Below are 20,314 nucleotides of genomic sequence, written 5' to 3'. Positions count from 1 at the left end.
ACAATTTGGTATGTTTTTCTCAGTGGCTGGTACCAGTTGTTCCTTTCCATGTTTAGTGCTTCCTTCAGGAGCTCTTGAAAGGCAGGCATGGTGGTGACAAAATCTCTCAGCACTTGCTTGTCTGTAAAGGATTTTATTTCTCCTTCATTTATGAAGCTTAGTTTGGCTGGATATGAAATTCTGGATTGAAAATTCTTTTCTTTAAGAATGTTGAATATTGGCCCCACTCTCTTCTGGCTTGTAGCGTTTCTACGGAGAGATCTGCTGTTAGTCTGATGGGCTTGCCTTTGTGGGTAACTCGACCTTTCTCTCTGGCTGCCCTAAACATTTTTTTCCTTCATTTCAACGTTGTTGAATCTGACAATTACATTTCTTGGGTTTGCTCTTTTCGAGGATTTTCTTTGTGGTGTTCTCTGTATTTCCTGAATTGGAATGTTGGCCCGCCTTGCTAGGTTGGGGAAGTTTTCCTGGATAATATCCTGAAGAGCGTTTTCCAACTTGGTTCCGTTCTCCCTGTCACTTTCAGGTGCACCAATCAAATGTAGATTTGGTGTTTTCACATATTCCCATATTTCTTGGAGGCTTTGTTTGTTTCTTTTCACTGTTTTTTCTTTAATCTTGTCTTCTTACTTTGTTTCATTGAGTTGATCTTCAATCTCTGATATCCTTTCTTCTGCGTGATCAATTCAGCTGTTGATTCTTGTGTATGTTTCACGAAGTTCTCGTGCTGTGTTTTTCAGCTCCATCGTGTCATTTATGTTCCCTATACTGGTTATTCTAGTTAACAATTCCTCTAACCTTTTCTCAAGGTTCTTAGCTTCCTTGCATTGGTTGGAACATGCTCCTTTAGCTCAGAGGAGTTTGTTATTACCCACCTTGGGAGGCCTCCTTCTGTCAGTTCGTCAAACTCATTCTCCGTCCAGTTTTGTTCCTTTGTTAGCGAGGAGATTTGATCCTTTGGAGGAGAAGAGGTGTTCTGGTTTTTGGAATTTTCAGCCTTTTTGTGCTAGTTTCTCCCCATCTGCGTGGATTTATCTACCTTTGGTCTTTGATTTTGGTGACTTCCGGGTAGGGTCTCTGAGTGGACGTCCTTTTTGTTGATGTTGATACTGTTTCTTTCTGTTTGTTAGTTTTCCTTCAAATAGGCCCCTCTGCTGCAGGTCTGCTGGAGTTTGGTGGAGGTCCACTCCAGACCGTTTGCCTCGGTATCACCAGAAGAGGCTGCAGAACAGCAGAGACTGCTGCTTGTTCCTTCCTCTGGAAGCCTTGTCCCAGGGGGTACTGGCCAGATGCCAGCCAGAGCTCTCCTGTATGACGTGCCTGTTGACCCCTGCTGGGAGGTGTCTCCCAGTCAGGATGCATGGGGGCCAGGGACCCTCTGGAGGAGGCAGTCTGTTCCTTATCAGAGCTTGAGTGCTGTGCTGGGAGATCTGCTGCTCTCTTCAGAGCCGTCAGGCAGGGAAGTTTAAGTCTGCTGAAGCTGCATCCACAGCTGCCCCTTCCCCCAGGTGCTTTGTCCCAGGGAGATGGGGATTTTATCTAGAAGTCCCTGACTGGGACTGCTGCCTTTTTTTCAGAGATGCCCTGCCCAGAGAGGAGGAATGTAGAGAGCAATAGTAATTTTTTGGTAGGTTTGTTATCTCTGTGGATTGTTTTTGACCTTAATACTGTCTTTTGGCTTGAATCTGTAGTCATTATGTTCCTGATAGAACAAGGTCTAGCTGCTTTTTTCTCTCAGTCCAATAAGAAGATGCAGACTGACTGAGAAAGAAGGGAGTTTATTTCTGCAACTGGTTATGGAGTAACTCACCAGACCAACTAAGTTACAAGTTTTTTTCAATACTTGTATTCATTCTAAACTCTGTGTCTATGTGTGGGAGGCACACCTACAAGCGAGGATCTTTCATTCCGACTGTATCTAGGGTGGGGTCCGGGGTCTGGAAGGCTTTCTCTAGAGACTTGGAAAAATTTCTTAATCTTCAGTGGGCCCTGGCACAAGGTGTGTGTGAGAATGCCTTCATAATCTTATCAGGCTTTAGGGTCTGAGAAAACCCAGGTGAAAATCTTAATGGGTTTGTTTTCACATTTCAGCCCTTGTACGAAGGCCATACTTTCTCCATTTCTTTACTATTTGACTTACACATTAATTAGAATTATAGTAATGTGTTAGTAGAAACTGTTCTGGTTGCTAATGGAAACCTGGCCTGCCACAATTACGGTTTTTCTCCCCAATGGACATTTTCTATCCTGTTCAACATCAGATATTTAATTTTAATCTCATATTTTTAGTATATTAGAAGCTTTAACCTGAAAGCCTCCATTTTGGGCCTTGTCATAAAATAAGTTAAATGACTCTAATTCTGAATACTTCTCTTTGTTTCTTCTTCAGGACACAGCCAGTGTGAAGTCCTCTAGTAGTCTTGAACCCAATCTTTTTTGTGATGAAGAGATTCCCATCAAATCTGAGGAGGTGGTGACTCACATGTGGACAGCACCTTCATTTTGTGCAGAGCATGCTTACTCTTCTGCTTCCAAGAGTTGTTCTCAAGGTATTATTCCTTTAAAAAACTGGGGGGAAGATAAGCAGAAAACCAGTGAGAAAAACATTATGTTTTTTTTTGTTTTTTTTTTTTTGAGACGGAGTCTTGCTCTGTCGCCCAGGCTGGAGTGCAGTGGCCGGATCTCAGCTCACTGCAAGCTCCGCCTCCCGGGTTTACGCCATTCTCCTGCCTCAGCCTCCCGAGTAGCTGGGACTACAGGCGCCCGCCACCACGCCCGGCTAGTTTTTTGTATTTTTAGTAGAGACGGGGTTTCACCGTGTTAGCCAGGATGGTCTCGATCTCCTGAACTCGTGATCCACCCGTCTCGGCCACCCAAAGTGCTGGGATTACAGGCTTGAGCCACCACGCCCGGCTGAAAAACATTATGTTAATCAAGAATGTGAGTCCCGTTTGAGTGGAGTACAATGGTTGGCCATGAAATGCTAATGGAACCTGAAAATGCTGTTTTCTTTAGGAAAAGCCAATCCCTATTTGCATTTTCTGTCATCACAACCTGAAAACTTACAAAGAATTTTAGAGTCCCAATTAGAAGAACTTTAGGGGCCATCTAGTCCCATGCCTCAGTTCTAGAAAACCCTGGATAGGTAGTCCCTCACCCTCTGTTTGGTCGTTGCCAGGTGTTGTGGAACGGCTGCTTTGTAGCACATTTACTCTGTTTCTGGGCTACTTTGATTGTAGAAAGTCTTTCCTTTCCTTGGAGGGTGATTTTCTCTGTGATGCTCATTTTTCTCTCCCTCAGCAAAAACAAAGCACATTACTTTAGGTCACAGCTTTGGAAAATGGAGGGTGTTTATCTCTTTATAATAAAATTCAGGATTTTATGGAACTGTGTCTTATTTTCTGTTCGTTAGAAAGATAACCAGTTACTTATATAAGGCAGCCAAATGCTTTATTAAATGCTTAATCTTTTGGTATACTCTAAAATGGAGAGATTCTGGTTCCTTGCTCCCCTTGCCACACGATAAAAACTCAATAGAAATTAACATTCAGGATAAAGAACCACTTTTTTTGTTTGTTTTTTTTTTGAGATGGAGTTTCTCTCTTGTTGCCCAGATTGGAGTGCAGTGGCGCGATCTTGGCTCACTGCAACCTGCCCCTCCCAAGTCCAAGCGATTCTCCTACCCTTAGCCTCCGGAGTAGCTGGGATTACAGGCATGTGCCACTACGCTTGGCTAATTTTTTGTATTTTTAGTAGAGAGGGGGTTTCACTATGTTGATCAGGCTGGTTTCGAACTCCTGACCTCAGGTGATCCACCCGCCTCTGCCTCTCAAAGTGTTGGGATTACAGGCGTGAGCCACCACGCCCGGCTGGAAGAACCGCTTTTTATTAATAACCCCAAACCATTTTTTTTTTTTTGGAGTGGGCCTTGGAATTGTTTGCCTTTTTGGTCTGTATTTGTTTCTAATTGTGTTTATATTTTCATACGGATGGAATTAATCCAGATATCTGAAGTTAGTATTGGGGGTCTGGGGGGCTATTGTAAATATTTACTTTGAAAACATGTTTTTTCCATAGTTTTAATTTTTATTTGCTTTGTTTTATGGTATTTTTTGGGAAAGGTTCCAGCACCCCAAGGAAACAACCTCGGAAGAGCCCTTTGGTGCCCCGGAGTTTGGAACCTCCGGTGCTGGAGTTGTCACCTGGAGCTAAGGCACAACTGGAAGAACTTATGATGGTTGGAGACCTCCTAGAAGTATCTCTGGACGAGACGCAACACATATGGCGGATTTTGCAGGCCACACACCCACCCTCTGAAGACAGATTCTTGCATATCATGGAGGTGTGGATTTAATACTTATTTAAGCAGTGGTTATAAAACTAGAATGCCTGGATTCCTTAGAGGTATCATTAATGTTGGCAGAGGGATGGCTGAGGGCAGTGATCTGGCTGGCCTGCTTTCCCACTTCAGTCAAAGAAATTGGGCTTTATGGCTTGCCGGCTTGCCTGCCTTCCCGCCTTCCCCCCTTCCTCCCTCTTTCTCTCTTTCTCTCTCTCTCTCTTTCTCTTTCTCTCTTTTCTTTTTCTTTTCTCCTTTCCTTTCCTTTCCTTTTTTTTCTTTTCTTCTCTTTTCTCCTTTCCCTTTTCCTTTCCCCTTTCCCCCTTTTCTCCTTTTCTCCTTTCCTTTCCTTTCCTTTCTCCTTTCCTTTCCTTTCTCCTTTCCTTTCCTTTCTTCCCTTTCCTTTTTCTCCTTTCGTTTCTCCTTTCCTTTTTCTCGTTTCCTTTCTCCTTTCCTTTCCTTTCTCCTTTCCTTTTTCTCCTTTCTCCTTTCCTTTCCTTTTCCTTTTCCTTTTCCTTTTCCCTTTCCCTTTCCCTTTCCCTTTCCTTTCTCCTTTCCTTTCCTTTCCTTCTCTTCTCTTCTCTTTTCTCCTTTCCTTACCTTTCCTTTCTCCTTTCTCCTTTCCTTTCCTTTCCTTTCCTTCTTGTAGGACACCAGAGATCTGACTTAGGGTTTTCTTTATTAAGCTTTTAGGTAGTATCTAAGTTGAAAAAAATGGCCTTTTTTGCTAAAAAGAAGCGGGCAAGGGTGTGATTGATAACCATCTAGTTTAGAGCAACCTCTTTAGCCCAGACTGTCATTATCGGAGGGCCCAGAGATCGGGGAGAATATATAGTAGCTATAAAAAAGAGGCACAGGGATGGTTAAGTAGAAGTAGATTGGGTGGGAGAGAAGGTCACACTTACGTCGCAATTCCGTGAGCTCATTTGATGGGGCAGTGATACCGTATCCACGAGCTCATTTGGTCCTTTCCACCGTCTTGAAGAGGAATGGGTAGGGGAGTGAGAGGGCAAGTATTTTACCCATTCTGCATATGAGGAAAGTGAGTATGAGACGTGGAAAATTAAGGTCACACATCCAGTAAAAAATAAAGAGACCTGGATTCGAATTCTGCCATCTGACTCGTATTCTTTTCATTAGTTTCCTTCTTTCCATGTAATGGAACGGTACCGTGCCACCCGGAGTTGACGCAGATGTATTTAGCATATACTATAGTTTGTTTTTGTTTTGAAAGTCAGGTCTAGGTAACCGAATTTAGATAGTGTTTTCCAGTCTGCAAAGCATTTTCTTCACATTCATTGTCTTACCCAATCTTCTTTATTTTACAGATAAGGAAGCACAAAGTATTAAGAGGTTAAATATCTTATTTAAGATGTAATAGACTTAAGGCACTTATAATCCACTGTTCTTTTGGATTCTGCTGATTCTTAGGTTCCTGTCAAAGATTTTCAAGTGTCAAATCTATAGAAAAATGAATTCTCAAGGGAATTATTTGGTTTATGTTATATTTCTTCAGTATTTCTTTCTCTGATGCCCCCTCCCATTTTTTCTGTTACTAGATACACTTTTACCGTTAAAATTTTAAATGTTTATTACATCGGCACCTACTAGCTACAGTATTAAAAAGCCAAAAACAATAATGACGATTTTTTTTTGCTTTGTCACGCGAACTGTTTTCTACCCCTTGGCAAAGTCACTATATATTCTGTGTAATGAGATCATGGACACGATTTTATGTTTTTCTGACTTTTTAAAAATAACTACCAATACTTTTATTATTTGGGTTAAGAAAGAACTTTACTAGTAATAAATGAAGACCCCAAAAGTTATTACATGAGTTAGTACAGTTTGCTTTTTTGTGTATGTTTTCGTCTCTAACAGAGACGCTACAGACTGTGTTAATACGCTGGCACTGAATTGTTGTGTGTGCCCTTTTTCTCCTAGTAAGCTAATACAAGATAAATATTTCATTTCAGACTTGTGATTTTCTACTGTTATCTTCATTGAATAGTACACTTGCCTTCTTAAAATGTCTTTTAAATATCTTTAGAATAACATAAATCCTTTTTGTGTTTTTTGAGATGGAGTCTTGCTCTGTGGCCCAGGCTGGAGTGCAGTGGATTGATCGCGGCTCACTGCAACCCCCGCCTCCTGGGATCAAGCCGTTCTCCTGCCTCAGCCTCCCAAGTAGCTGGGACTACAGGCATGCACCACCATGCCTGGCTAATTTTTGTATTTTTAGTAGAGTCGGGGTTTCACCGTGTTGGCCAGGCTGCTCTCGAACTCCTGACCTCAAGTGATCCACCCGCCTCGGCCTCCCAAAGTGCTGGGATTACAGGCATGAGCCACCGCGCCTGGCCCATAAATGTTTTTTATTGTAGCATAATATACATAACATAAAATTTACCATTTAACCCTTTTTAGGTAGACAATTCAGTTACATTAGGTAGATTGACAGTGTTACGCAACTGTCACCACTATTCATTTCCTAAATTTTTTAGTTAGCCCCAACAGAAACTATACTCACTAAGCAAATCTTCATTTCTTCTTCCCTACAGCCTCTGGTAACCTCTGTTCAGCTTTCTGTCTCTTTGAATGTGTTTATTCGAGGTACCTCATATAAGAGAGTAATACTAAGTAGTTTTTTAACTGTCTTGCTTTAAAATTGTTCCCAATTTTATATTTTTGAAGGATGACAGCATGGAAGAGAAACCACTAAAAGTGAAAGGAAAGGACTCTTCAGAGAAGAAACGGAAACGGAAGCTAGAAAAGGTAGAGCAACTTTTTGGAGAAGGAAAACAGAAGTCCAAGGAGTTAAAGAAAATGGACAAACCTAAAAAGAAGAAATTAAAATTAAGTGCAGACAAATCAAAGGAGCTGAATAAACTGGCCAAGAAACTAGCAAAAGAAGAAGAGAGAAAGAAAAAGAAGGAGAAGGCTGCTGCAGCCAAAGTTGAACTTGTGAAAGAGAGCACTGAAAAGAAGAGAGAGAAGAAAGTGCTGGACATTCCCTCAAAGTATGACTGGTCAGGAGCAGAGGAGTCTGATGATGAGAATGCTGTGTGCGCAGCACAGAACTGCCAAAGGCCCTGCAAGGACAAGGTGAGTTCCAGCTGTTTATGGTCAAGCATGAGAGGTCAAGGAACAACAGTTGTGGAGACACATGTTTGATATCAATATATAGTATGTTTTTGATTCTAGGATTTGGACTTCCAACATAATATCTTTTGTACAATTTCTATAAACTGTTTTGAAAAGTGAGGCTCTCAGTGTGCCTAGTAGAAGTGTTGTATTTTAGAAATCATATACTTAGTGAACATAATGAGACAGGAGCAGAGAGAAGCGATGTGACATTCCCTGGCAAATGGTGCATTTCATATGCAGTGGGCATAACAAGTTTCAGAATAATCTTGTGCCTTCCCTGTAAGGTGACTCAGAGAACGAAATACCTTGTCAAATAGTCCCAGTGGCCTGAAGAAAATCCTGGGCCAGTATTGTGAGAGCTGTGGCCAATTGCATTAAGATTGGATTCCAAAGACTTGAAACTTTTAGTCCATATCTTACTCACACTCAGACCTGTAAGCACTCTCCTAAATGGAATATAATTTTCTTCAAATCTTTGGGAACAAATAATTCAAACCTATAAATGCATTATTTTAGGCTGCGCACGGTGGCTCATGTCTGTAACCCCAGCACTTTGGGAGGCCGAGGCGGGTGGATCACCTAAGGTCAGGAGTTTGAGACCAGACTAGCCAACATGATGAAAACCCATCTCTACTAAAAATACAAAAAATGAGCCGGGTGTGGTGACGTGCACCTGTAATCTCAGCTACTCGGGAGGCTGAGGCAGGGGAATCACTTGAACCCGGCAGGCAGAGGTTGGAGTGAGCCGAGATCGCTCCATTGTGCTCCAGCTTATGCAAAAAGAGTGAAACTCCATCTCAAAAAAAAAAAAAAAACCAAAACGTTATTTTAAAATTTCCAACCCTAAAATTTAAGTGTAGTAATTCTGTTTTGGCCGTTCTTTAGATACGAACTTTTGAGAGTAATAGACTTTATGAAAAATTCCAGTTGTTTAAATGATTGGAGGCCCCTGTTACAGTTCTTATCAAGAATATTGATAAATCTGTAGTTTTAATTTTATTATACTCATTATACTATTTGATGTTTAGAATTCTCATAGTGCCTCAGTTTGAAAATATAAACAAATAAAACTGCATCTCTATTCCCTATAGGTTATGCCCTCACTTTTTCAATGAAATACTTAAACATTTTTAGAGCTTGAAGGGACCAAGAGTTTACCTTGTTCAGGCTGCTCATTTTACAGCTGGTGCACCCAGGACTCAGGGAAGGTAATTACGTGACCAAAGTTACAGAGCTGTTCAGCAGCAAAACCAAAAGTAGATCCCTAGATCCCGGCTCTCAGACCAGGCTCTCTCCACTAACACCTCTGCCCCGTCGGTAACTGAGGTGTAAGTACCAAAACACATTCCAAAACTAAATGACACATATTTAAATGAGATGTATTGGGGTATTCTGTTCATTTTTTGGAAAATGAATGCTGCGTATAGTAAAATACATATCCTGTAGTCTAATCTTCCAAGGCAGACAGCTGTAAATATTTTAGTGTTTCCTTCCCAGTTTTTTTCTATGGCATTTGTTTTATGTCATTGTCAGACTGTTCACTGACTTGCATCTATTCATTGTATAAGCATTCTATGTTATAAACATTTTAAAGCGTTTTAGTACATATGTATGTGCATATTATTTTTGTCTTTAATTTTGCATTTGTTTCCATCTGAGTTTGTTTATTAAAGAGGCTGAGGAAGAGTTAACTTTCTCTCTGGGCACCAGAGTGCAGCACTGGCAGAGCCTTCTCCCTTTTCTTTCTCCCTTATTATATGGTAGTTTAAAGATGAGCAGCAAGGTAGGGTGTGTCCGTTTTAAACTTTCCTGTCATTCTTTCTGTCATGTTTGTATCTCATGAGCCTTTTGTCTTATTTTTGTACTTTTTCTCCTTATCACTTAATCTTTCCCCTCCCTTCTGCTCAGCATTTAAATGGGATTCAGTTCATCTATTATTATTGTTGTCTTCTTTTTTTTTTTTTTTTTGTGACGGAGTCTCGCTCTGTCGCCCAGGCTGGAGTGCAGTGGCCGGATCTCAGCTCACTGCAAGCTCCACCTCCCGGATTCAGGCCATTTTCCTGCCTCAGCCTTCCGAGTAGCTGGGACTACAGGCGCCTGCCACCTCGCCCGGCGAGTTTTTTTGTATTTTTTAGTAGAGACGGGGTTTCACTGTGTTAGCTAGGATGGTCTCGATCTTCTGACCTCGTGATCCGCCTGTCTCGGCCTCCCAAAGTGCTGGGATTACAGGTTTGAGCCACCGCGCCTGGCCTACTGTTGTCTTCTTGTAGCAATATAAACACTTAGGCTGTTTTTTTTTTTCATTTGCTTTGAAATTGTCAAATTAACAGGTGCCCTGCCTTATTCAAAGGGTTATGATGATAAGACGAAACAATCTCTATGAAAGCACTTGTTAACCAAAAAATGCAACGTAAGTGCTAAGATGTGATCATTAGTTTTGAAAGAACTGTGAGATTTGCTTCTAATAGTATAGGTGTTTTGTAAACAAAATCTTTAAACAAAATCTAGAGTTATCATCTACATTTTGATGGAGCAAAAGGAGATTTGGCTGAGTGCTCAGAGAAAGTGTTTATTTTGAACTGTTAAAATACATAAAGGTGAGCAATGTGTGCCCCACCCTATGTTGTTAGTTTATATAATGTGTTTCATTTTACGCAAAAGTTATTTCAGATTATAGATATTTTGCCTGTTACTGCTATTTTGCGGTTTTTATGGTTCTACATGTTTGTTCCTGACATTGATTTTACTAAATAACAGTTACAGTTCTGTGAAAGTTTCTGTAAAGAATGTTAAAACTTTCTCAGTGTTTAGTATTTCTCTGAGAAAACTTAATATACAACACACATGTTTAGAACAAAATAAGAAAAGAATGCTTTTGCCAGGTGCAGTGGCCCATCCCTGTAGTCCCAGCTACTCAGAAGGTTGAGACAGGAGGATTGCCTGAGCCCAGGAGTTCAAGGCTATAGTTAATGTGCTATGGTTGCACCTGTGATTGCCCCACTGCACTCCAGCCTGGGCGAGACAGGGATACCCTGTCTCAAAAAGAAAAAGATTGGCAAGATGATGTTAAAAAAAAAAAGAAAGAAAAGAAAATCATGCGTTTTAGGGCAGTTTGTTCTTTAAAATATCATTCTGCAAAAAATAACTTCTAGGGTTCACTTGTTTTTAGGTGAATTCTCTGACCAGTAATTACTATTATTTCTCTAACCAATAATGACTATGACTTTTCCCCCAAAATATGCAGATAGAAATTTTTTGAGACAGGGTCCTACTGTGCTGCCCAGCCTGGAGTCCAGTGTGTGGTCATGGCTCACTGCAGCCTTGATCTCCTGGGCTCCGGCAGTCCTCCTACCTCAGCCTCCTGAATAGCTGGGACTACAGGCACATGCCACCACGCCCAGCTCTCTTTTTGAGAAATACTCTTTTAAAAATTAAAAGAAAGATTAAATGAGGCTAGTTTAAATGTGCCTAGCCTCAATTTCAAGGTGTTTTAGAAAAAGAAAGACAATACCAGAATAATATAAAAGGTTTTGAAAAAATAATTTTTCCTTTGATTATTAAATTAATGTCAAGCTGAAATTATTATTAACAAAGAACTAGTTTTAAAAAATTAATTTTAAAGTTCAGAATCTTTTTCTGTCAGAACTCTTTATTCAGTCTTATTGGTACCAAAGATAAAACAAGTTAACTGGAAAAAGACCAAATTCTTTCAGGCTACTAATTTAAGTAGTATTTTTCTTCTGTATTAGAATAAACATTTAATAGTTTTACTTATGAAAATAGTCTTCTTTTTCTCTTCACTTTTTTTAACCCTCTTATTGTCGGCCTTTTCCTTTACCCATTCCTACTGACATGAGAAGTTTTGTGTGGTAAATTAAGAGACTAAATTTGTGAACTCTGATTTTTACTATTTATTAGCCACCCTGATTTAAGATTTTCACGGGGGTGTTGCCTCAATCAAGGTATTTGCGTTTTCAATGGCTTTACTAGTTCATACCTCCTTTTGGCACAGATAATCAAAGATTAAGTTACCTAAATGTGTGTAATACACACACACACACGCGTGCACACGCGTGCATGATGTTCAGCTAGAGTAACCAACTGTCCCAGTTTCCCTGGGACTTTCCCTGTTTCAGCACTGAAATTCCCACATACTGAGAAATCTGTCATTCCTCGGCAAATTGGGAGGGTTGGTCACTGAATATTGAGAGCACCAAGAAAATAATACACAAGGATTCTGAACGTGTGTTGTAGTTCACTAAATGAATTGTTTTCCTTTTTCAAATCTTGCTTTTACTAGGAAACTTGGGGTGCAAGATATTAAATGCCAAAATAACAAAAGCTCAGTTTAATTACTAAGCTAAGAATATCACTAAATTACCAGATTTTCTTCTTTCCCAGTGCAGTACTATTCTTTAAGAAATGAACAAAATATACTATGCCAAGTATTTTTTCTTAAGTGTAAATATGAAACCATACAGCAAAACATGAATATTAAACTAATATTTTGTTTTAATGTATTTCTTTTTAAAACAGACATTTCCCCCAGATCTAAACATAGTAACCTATTTGTACTGTGATGTAGAATCTCTTATCATTTAGTATTTGAACAGTTCACAGCTGTGAAGTTTAATAATTCTTTTTGTGATTCACTAAATACATCTCCCTAGAAATAATGAAAAGGGAAATGACAGTTTATACAGTTTTCCAAATTCTGTGTTCTTGAGTTTTCAGGACACTACCTGGTCTGTTGCCCCTGTGTCAGAATCATCTGTGGCTTCGGTTGGCATCCCAAACTTTAGTTTGCTTTATGATGCTGTGGACCTTTCACACAAGAGTAGGACTCACATTTGATTGTTAGTAGATGAGCGTGATAAAAAAGATATTGGTAAAGAGAAGGACTATTTTTACTTGTTCTATTATCAGGCTAAATTGTTACATAACCTACAGTCTAGGTTAGAATTTGTGTACCAGTATCTCAAGAAAGGTTATAGATCTTTTGAAATGGGAGATCTAGGCTTAGGAAGGGACCTTGAGTGAAGATCACAAAAGGGAAAGTCTTGTCTTATTTGCGAGAGAATTTTGGGAAATTGTAAGCCAGTAAGTATAGTGCAAACACTAGGTTTCAAAAGACCTGGGACACTTCTTTATAGCAAATACTGATACATTGATAACGTTCTTATCAAATGGATTAGCATGAATGGGGACTAGACTGGATTAAGAGGGTTGGAGGTAAGGGTAAAGGTATCTGTTGGTTCACGGGTACCATCATAAACAGCATGGTATCTCAAACCTGGGCAGCACAGAGAACCACAATTTATCCAGTTCCCTTTATGTGTCCCAAACAGCCAAAACACTTGAGTGCACCTACTCTAACAGCCAGCATTTTGTGAGTCTTTACTGCTTGCAGTACTTTAATTTTTACATTTTGCACAGATGCCATTATTTCCCTTTTTATTTTTTGGTCTCTGATTAGTTTGCTACAATAGGAACATTTTGGTGAGTTTTTTTATTGCACAGACTTCAGAAGCTAAACAAACAATTACAGAACAAAAACAAATCTGTTTAGGAAGGTATTGTTAAGTTGCTCTGAATTTACAGGAAGTGATGTCACAGAGGGCCAGCAGCAATCGGATTTAGAATATATGAGAATCACTTGGGAGCTGATTAAAAATGTAAGCTTCTGGCTTGTACTCCCCAGACATTCTGAGTTCATAGGGTGATAGGTCCCAGCTGCATGTTTAACAAAACACAATAGATGATTCTGATGCCAGTGGTCTACACACTTTGAAAAGCAGTGCTGCAGACAGTTATATCAAGGTGCAAAACGTTTTGGGTAATGTAGGATAATGAGTAGAGCCACGAGACCATGACTGAAAAGTGCCTCCAGTATCCTAGGCAGTAAATTAGGTGTTTTGCCATACATTATTTCATTGGATCCTCTCGGTAATCTAGTAATTAATGTCATCTGCATTTTTCAGATGAGGAAATTGAGCCACTCAATGAGGTTAAGTGACTTGCTTGAAATTACACACTGAAACTCAGAACTTCTGAGTTGAGTAATCTTTATGTTAAACAGTATTGTTTCTTAAGATCTAGAACTTTAGAATAGGAACAATACAAGTAGAATATCATTTTGACAAATTATTTTTCCCACCCCTTATTACAAGCCTAAAACTACTGACATGACTACTGTGGTTTGACAATTGTTTTATAGGACATGGAAACGAATTTTGAAAACCACTCACTTTCTGTGAATGAAACTCATTTACCTAGCCAAAACCTCCTTCATCTGTTCCTTCTTATAAGTTGTATAGAGTTACTTCTTTGATCCCTTTCTGTTCCTTCCTTTGATATCTGGTAAAGCTCACGGTTTTAAGTGGCTTCTTATGTTGCCAATGAAATGACCAACCTTTGTATTGAGGTGAGGGAGAGTGGCTCTTTTCAACTTAAATGTTCTTGTCTGCCATGACATTAGCTGTAAAAACTACCACAATCAGCCTTCAGATACAAAAGCCAAAAGTCACTTTATTGTTAACTCTTAAGTCCAAGGCTTAAAGTCACCAAACTACAATCCCTTCCTAGCCTCCTGTAATCAGAGTATTGTCAGAAGGGTCAAGTCTGACACCTGCCGCTGACCTGTCAGGTTTTCAGATTTGAATTTTAAGCCCCAGAGTGATCTGTTGACCTGTGTCTTTGACTGTTATAATTGGATAATTTGTAAGATTTGACATCTGATATTTGCTAACTTTTTATAGGGAGTTGTATTTGTAACGGAAGAAGAGAAGAATAAAAAATATTAGTTTTAAAAGTGGCCTATGTGACTGCTTTTCTAAAAAGGTATTTAATGCTCTTAGTACTTTGGCTTATCTCTTTGAAATAAAGCTAATACACAGGATTGCCTTCACATTGTTGTACTCTTCCTTTCTTGATTGATAATTGCATTGTCTTAGAGCCTAGAAATTGTTAATATTAGCTAAAACTACTTGGCTGCTCTATTAGAAGTTCCCTTTTTGTCAAATTTTTCTCAAACATGTTTCTGCCTCACAAGGAGCCCCAGGTATTCATGAGGTAATGGAGTACCTAAGAGGCCTAATTTTGTGGACACACTATGGTAAAATATAATTTTGGGGTATTAACTTCTCAGCTTCTGTCTTTAAAAAATAACCCCATAAGAAGTCATTGCCTATCTCTAGATATCCCAGTTGTTTGCTATCATTTAAGCCAAGAAAGCTCTTCGGTTTGCTTTTATTCTAGGCTTAATGTTTATGTAACCTTAACATTCCCCAATCTTGTTTCCTACAGGTAGACTGGGTACAATGTGATGGTGGCTGTGATGAGTGGTTTCATCAAGTTTGTGTGGGTGTATCTCCAGAAATGGCTGAAAATGAAGATTACATCTGTATAAACTGTGCAAAGAAGCAAGGGCCAGTTAGCCCAGGTCCAGCACCACCTCCTTCCTTCATAATGAGCTACAAACTACCAGTGGAGGATCTGAAAGAGACCAGTTAGCAGATGCTTGGTTAGTTTGGGACATGGGGGGAAATGGACCACATTGAGACCTTAGTCATCAAGTAGAGTGGTTTCTATCCACTTGGAATGTTGCTTCCAAAGATGAATGGCCTTCAGAGAAAGCCCTCTTAGTGCTGGCTTCCTCTTTGCATGGACTCTGGGGGTTACATTCTCTGTCAACATATCTATGCAGAGGGTGTCTTCTTTGGTACAGCAGCCAATAGTTCATGTCTCCTTTGAGTGTGATGTACTGCATTAAGGCCAGATGCTTGATTGGGCTCTAGGGTGGCCGGTTAGTATTAATACATTGGTGTGCTAACAGGGCATGTAGGATGTGGCTTTTGTCCAGCTGATAGTAGTTAGAGACTTACAACTTAGGAGCAGCACCAACTGAAGGTGCTAATTGCTTGGATCACCTTCACTGGGATAGTTGGAGAGGGATTGGAGTACCACTTTCCTTCCACTGTTACCTGGTACTTAATGCCCTAAAGATACAACTAGGAGTAACAGGGCCAAAGTTATTTCTGTTAGACGTCAAGGAATGGTATCACAGTCTTTTGACATCAGCTATTTGTGCTTGTTTGTGCTAGAAGAACACCCCAAATAGGAGAACCTCTCAGCTGGGGCAGGTCACCTTATCTTTGTAAGGATGAGGATGTCATCTAGATCAGAAATCGGACTAGATTGGATTCTGGGGAGAAGAACCTACTACAAGGCAAGGAGCCGTTTTTTGGCATTGAAAAGTCTTGCTGTCTTGGGTCTACATTTTAGGGAAGAGCAGGTACATGGATTCAGGCCTCTGCCAAAAAAAAAAAGAGAAGAAGATGACGACGATGACCAGTCATACTATTTTACTGAGCCACAGTGATGCATGCTTTTCGGGGAAAACTTCATTCACAAGTATTCCAGACACCAGGCTTCAGGCATGGCCATGAGCAAGACCAGCAAATAACAGCTTTTTGCCTTGCAGCCCTGACCCCAATGTCTGCTGTTTCCAACACTGGCAATTTCTAACTACGGCCCGCAGCAGATGCTGTTGAATAACGCCATGGCTTCATCAGAGGATGCGGGGTTGTAGTACCTCTGGGTGATGAAGTTGTTTTAGTAAATCCATTTTTAAAAAGAAAAAAAAAGGACTTGTTTTTACTTTTTTCTAAATGTCTCTGACTACTGACTGTTCTATAAATAGATTATTTTTCCTTTTTTAATATACATATATGAATATATAAATATATATATTTACTGTTACCAGCAGCATATGACAAGAGTTTCAACATCAAAAATCCATTTGGGGGCTTGCTTTTTCTTTTTTGCTTTAAAAAAAAAAATCCCATTCCTTCCTTGTAGTACAAGGAGTTAGCACTCCCTCCTCCATCCCAGCCTGACCAGATCTTCCATTTTGCTTTTGTTCATATAGATAATTATATGTCCTTTGTATGTTGGGACTTGTTCCTGTCTGTTGGGAAACTTGGTCTCACTCTAGTCTGTGCTGGCTGTTTTTTCTTTTGTGTGTGAACGTTTGAAACTATGGTGCTGTGTCCTCTTCCCTCCTGTTGTGTTCTCTGTTCTTAAGATTTTAGGTAAGCTGTATGTAAACTCTTAGTAGAAGGGGACTAATTTTTTTTAAAGGACAAAAAAAAAAAAGACTAAAAATAGTGTTTTGTCATCACTGTCTGTCTGGTGTGTTTATTTTGGTTTAAAAAAATCTGTGGTTTGACTTAAATTCATCAGTTTTCCTTTTAAAGGGGGGATTGGGGTGGACCTAGCAACGGCTTATAGTCTCCTTTTCCCTTTTTGCCCCAGTCTCTTTTAAAGAACTGTCTTCTAGTAACTAGAAGTGAAATGTACTGTCCAGTTACAGTTTGAGTGGGTATGAGATTTAACTCAAAAGGCATCTTACAAAAAAAAAAAAAACGTTTTCTTATAAAATCCAATTTATGTAAATGTTTTCTCTGTAGTTCATACTACCTACTTTTTATTCATTCTTTCCTTAATACTGTATAACCTTTTGAGTGTTTTGACTTGTCCAGAGGTTTGTTAGTGTTGCTGTGCATGTGTCTTGAGGTCTCTTCTCAAGTAAGTTTGTGTATGATCCAAGATTTCAGTGGATATTGCAAGGCAACTAATGAACCGATTTCATAAGTTTTCCTTTTGCCAAACTAACGATTATCAATTAAGAATTTCCTCTGGTTGATGTTATACAAGAAAGCACAATATTTTTTGCCTTTTGGTCTTCTTTGTAAAAGTCTTCAGATACTTGTGGGTTAAAAATGGAATGTAATGTTAAGTGACAGATGCCTGGAATACATTTACAATTTTTATTTTTCCTTCCTAATCATCCATTAACTCGTCTGCCATCAGTGGAGAGTCATGAGGATGCTGAGAAAGTATGACTAGCTTCCTGTTACCTTCTGACGTTTTGAAACTTAAATATGTCTTTTCATTGATACGGTGGGATTTTCTTTATTTACTTGAAAATCGTGGAGGATTTGGTATGACTTGACCGCAGGTTTAGACCAAGGCTGAGAAGAACAGAAGGGAGAAATTAATGGCAAAACAAAAAAATAAACAAATCTGCAGTTTTGGAATTAATGAAACAAGATTGATCTATTTAAAGAAATGTTGGTGTTCTAATACAAAGCATTATTTTCACTTAGAGAAAATTATTTACAACGTGCTCTCTTCTGTATTGTAATATTTTGTATTAAGACATGATTTAAAATGTCTTTCTACCCTTCTTATCTCCTCTGAACTGCAACTGAAGTTGCAATTCTTCATCATTAGTATTTTAACCTTGGCAAAGGTTATAGAAAGAAAAATGGAAAAATGGTAGGCCTTTGGTATTCTTAAAAGCCAAGTCATTAGAACTATGCAGATCCCCAAGTTTAGAAGTACAAATGTAGCACTAGTAGTTAGCCTTGTAGCTGGGGGAGGAGACGGGAGACTTTCCTTCCTCAGATGTTTATTTTGCTTCCTGATACGTCCTGCAGCAGAGCCATGTTGATGTGTAGATGCGGGACTTCCTCACTGAGCTGCTGCACACCAGCTTTGCCTGCATGATTCAAATGTGTGCCTCAGTAAAATCATAAATTATTGCATGTCATACCCTGAATAATTGAAAAGGCAAACATTAAACCTGTGATTGCCCACAGTGTACTTTAATAATAAAAAACATGGCAGCCAGGTGTACTCCAGTGCAGTGTAGTCAGGAGGCTGAAGTGGGAAGATTGCTTGAACCTAGGAGTTTGAGTCCTGCCTGGTCAACAGTGAGACCCCATCTCTCTCTCTCTCTCTCTCTCTCTCTCTCTCTCTCTCCCCCCCCTTTTTTTTTTTTTTTTTTAAAAGGACAAAGGCTGACCTGTAAGATTAGCATGATTTTACCTGTGCTTTACTTCTGTTCTTCTCTACTTTTGTCTTTAGTAGGTGTCCAAAAAATGTCTTTTTGTGCTGCTTAATTTTTGGATTCTGGATGCAATTCAGTGCATGTAAAGAAACTACTTGCTTGTCAGTATTTTAATTCTGTAGTACATTTGTGTGAATATCAACCAGCACTTACAGTAGGAGAATGAAAAGAAAAACTGAGAAAGCCTCTCTTTGAAAGGATGGGATAATCCACTTTTTAAGGGAGAAAGTGACAGTTTGGAGTGGGATTTGAAAAGTGTAAATGGTGGAAAAATTTGAGCTGTTGAAGTCCCACATATAACCAGATTTGATAAAGTTTCACATGTGGATTAGCTTTGTGTGTGTAGAAGGTGCTTTTACAGCAGGTCCTTAAATACTCCTTTTGAAATTCCTTTTTTTAAAAAATCATACCATTACTTCTTTGGATATGAATGTCCCAAGTGGTATCTCATACTGTAGTATGAGGAAGAATGGATGTTAATGTATTGTTTTGAATTTTGGTCTTCTCTTGTCCTGGATCATATCCAGTCACCACTATGCAACAAATGATGTGCACCGGGCAAGGATATGATGGGTTATTCAAGCTGTATCTTGCTTGTTTTTTCTTTTGCAGTACTCCAAGTGGTCTAAACAGGAATGTCTTGTAAACCTCGAGACTCCCTATTGATTATTCCCTTACATATTTATTTACAATTTATCAGGGTAAATTGGTGGTGCCTTATGAAAAGCATAACTTGATTTCTTGATCTTTGAGCATGTTTTGTGTTTCTTCTGTTTTCTGAAAGAATATTAGATATGGTTGATTGCATTACATCTAAAAGATTTAAAAATTATGTGTATGCTCAGGTTCCCCACACCCACACCTACCCCTACCCCCTGTCATTTACTTTGGTGGCAACTTTAAATGGTAACTAAGTAAAAGTACATTTTGGTAAGGAGTATTGATAATCCTGAGGAAAACTAGTGAGTATATGGGAGCCACCTTTAACCTGTGCCAAAGCAGTTTCTAATTTCATTTGCTCTCTAACTGCAAAATAAAGAACTGAGCTGAAATAATTTGATCAGTGGTGTGATTAGCCTATTATCATTGCTGAGAATAGTGTTTTTGGAGTGTGAAGTGATTCCTGAAGATTTCACCTGCCTTCTGTTTCCAGCAAGAATCCAGTGATGACCAACACATTTCCTCACCTTTGGTTCTTGAGAAGTTTATCCCTTTGCAACAAACGATTAATAGGGAAGACAAGGAAATGCTTTCCTTTTCTCTTTGGCTTCTTAACCAATTCAGACCCCAAGTTACTTCAGAGAAGCAAATGGCACCTTTTCCCCATTGCCAAGGATCCCAGCTTATGCAGATATGAAGGACAGATCATTTCTGAAAATGTTAAGACTCTGCTTGCTGTGAACTTGGCCTCAAAACAGTTTCATGAAATGTGTAACTCTCTATGTGTATGTTAGGAGGAGGGTTGGTGGAAAGAGCAGGGGCGGGGAGGGAAATCTGATTACCTCTTGGGAAATAATTTTCTTGCCAACAAAAAGATACACTTGAAGTTTCTTAAGGTGGCAAATCCATTAAAAAAAAAATTGTGTTGGACTCTCCCAGTTTAGATCAAGTATTTCTTGGGGGTCTTGACATTGTGGTTGATACCAGTAAATGAAAGATCCAGAATATTTTCATTTAAAGCTCAACCATGAATTGGAACATGGTGAAACATTTTACACATTATAAAAGTAGGGAACAGTACAAAAGAATGCAATCAAATACTATATTATGTAAATAAACTAGAGTGATTTTGGAATTTCACTCTCTTCACTCCTTCTCACTTGTTCTTTGAAGTGTATTTCTACCTTGGTAGGAAGAAAGACTTGATTTAATCTTTCCTTAAAGATCCATGAAATTTCTTTATTAGGCAGAACTTT

The 20,314-nt window shown here is 39.2% G+C and overlaps 1 protein-coding gene across 1 annotated transcript in view; it reads left to right on the top strand.

Moving 5' to 3' along the window:
- The window catches only part of KDM5A (lysine (K)-specific demethylase 5A), a 197,911-nt gene that overhangs the window by 100,146 nt on the left and 77,451 nt on the right, over positions 1-20,314 (top strand). Inside the window, exons 25-28 of the mRNA XM_011967180.1 lie at positions 2,390-2,549; positions 4,122-4,342; positions 7,031-7,441; positions 14,789-15,005. Of these exons, the coding sequence (XP_011822570.1) occupies positions 2,390-2,549; positions 4,122-4,342; positions 7,031-7,441; positions 14,789-14,995 (999 nt within the window). The 3' untranslated portion in view covers positions 14,996-15,005. The remainder of the gene's footprint in view (positions 1-2,389; positions 2,550-4,121; positions 4,343-7,030; positions 7,442-14,788; positions 15,006-20,314) is intronic.

This window comes from Mandrillus leucophaeus, unplaced genomic scaffold (genome assembly GCF_000951045.1).
Source record: "Mandrillus leucophaeus isolate KB7577 unplaced genomic scaffold, Mleu.le_1.0 Scaffold79, whole genome shotgun sequence".
In the NCBI taxonomy this organism is placed as follows: domain Eukaryota; kingdom Metazoa; phylum Chordata; class Mammalia; order Primates; family Cercopithecidae; genus Mandrillus; species Mandrillus leucophaeus.
Note: the sequence above shows the minus strand (reverse complement) of the source record. Positions and strands in the feature narration are given on the sequence as shown.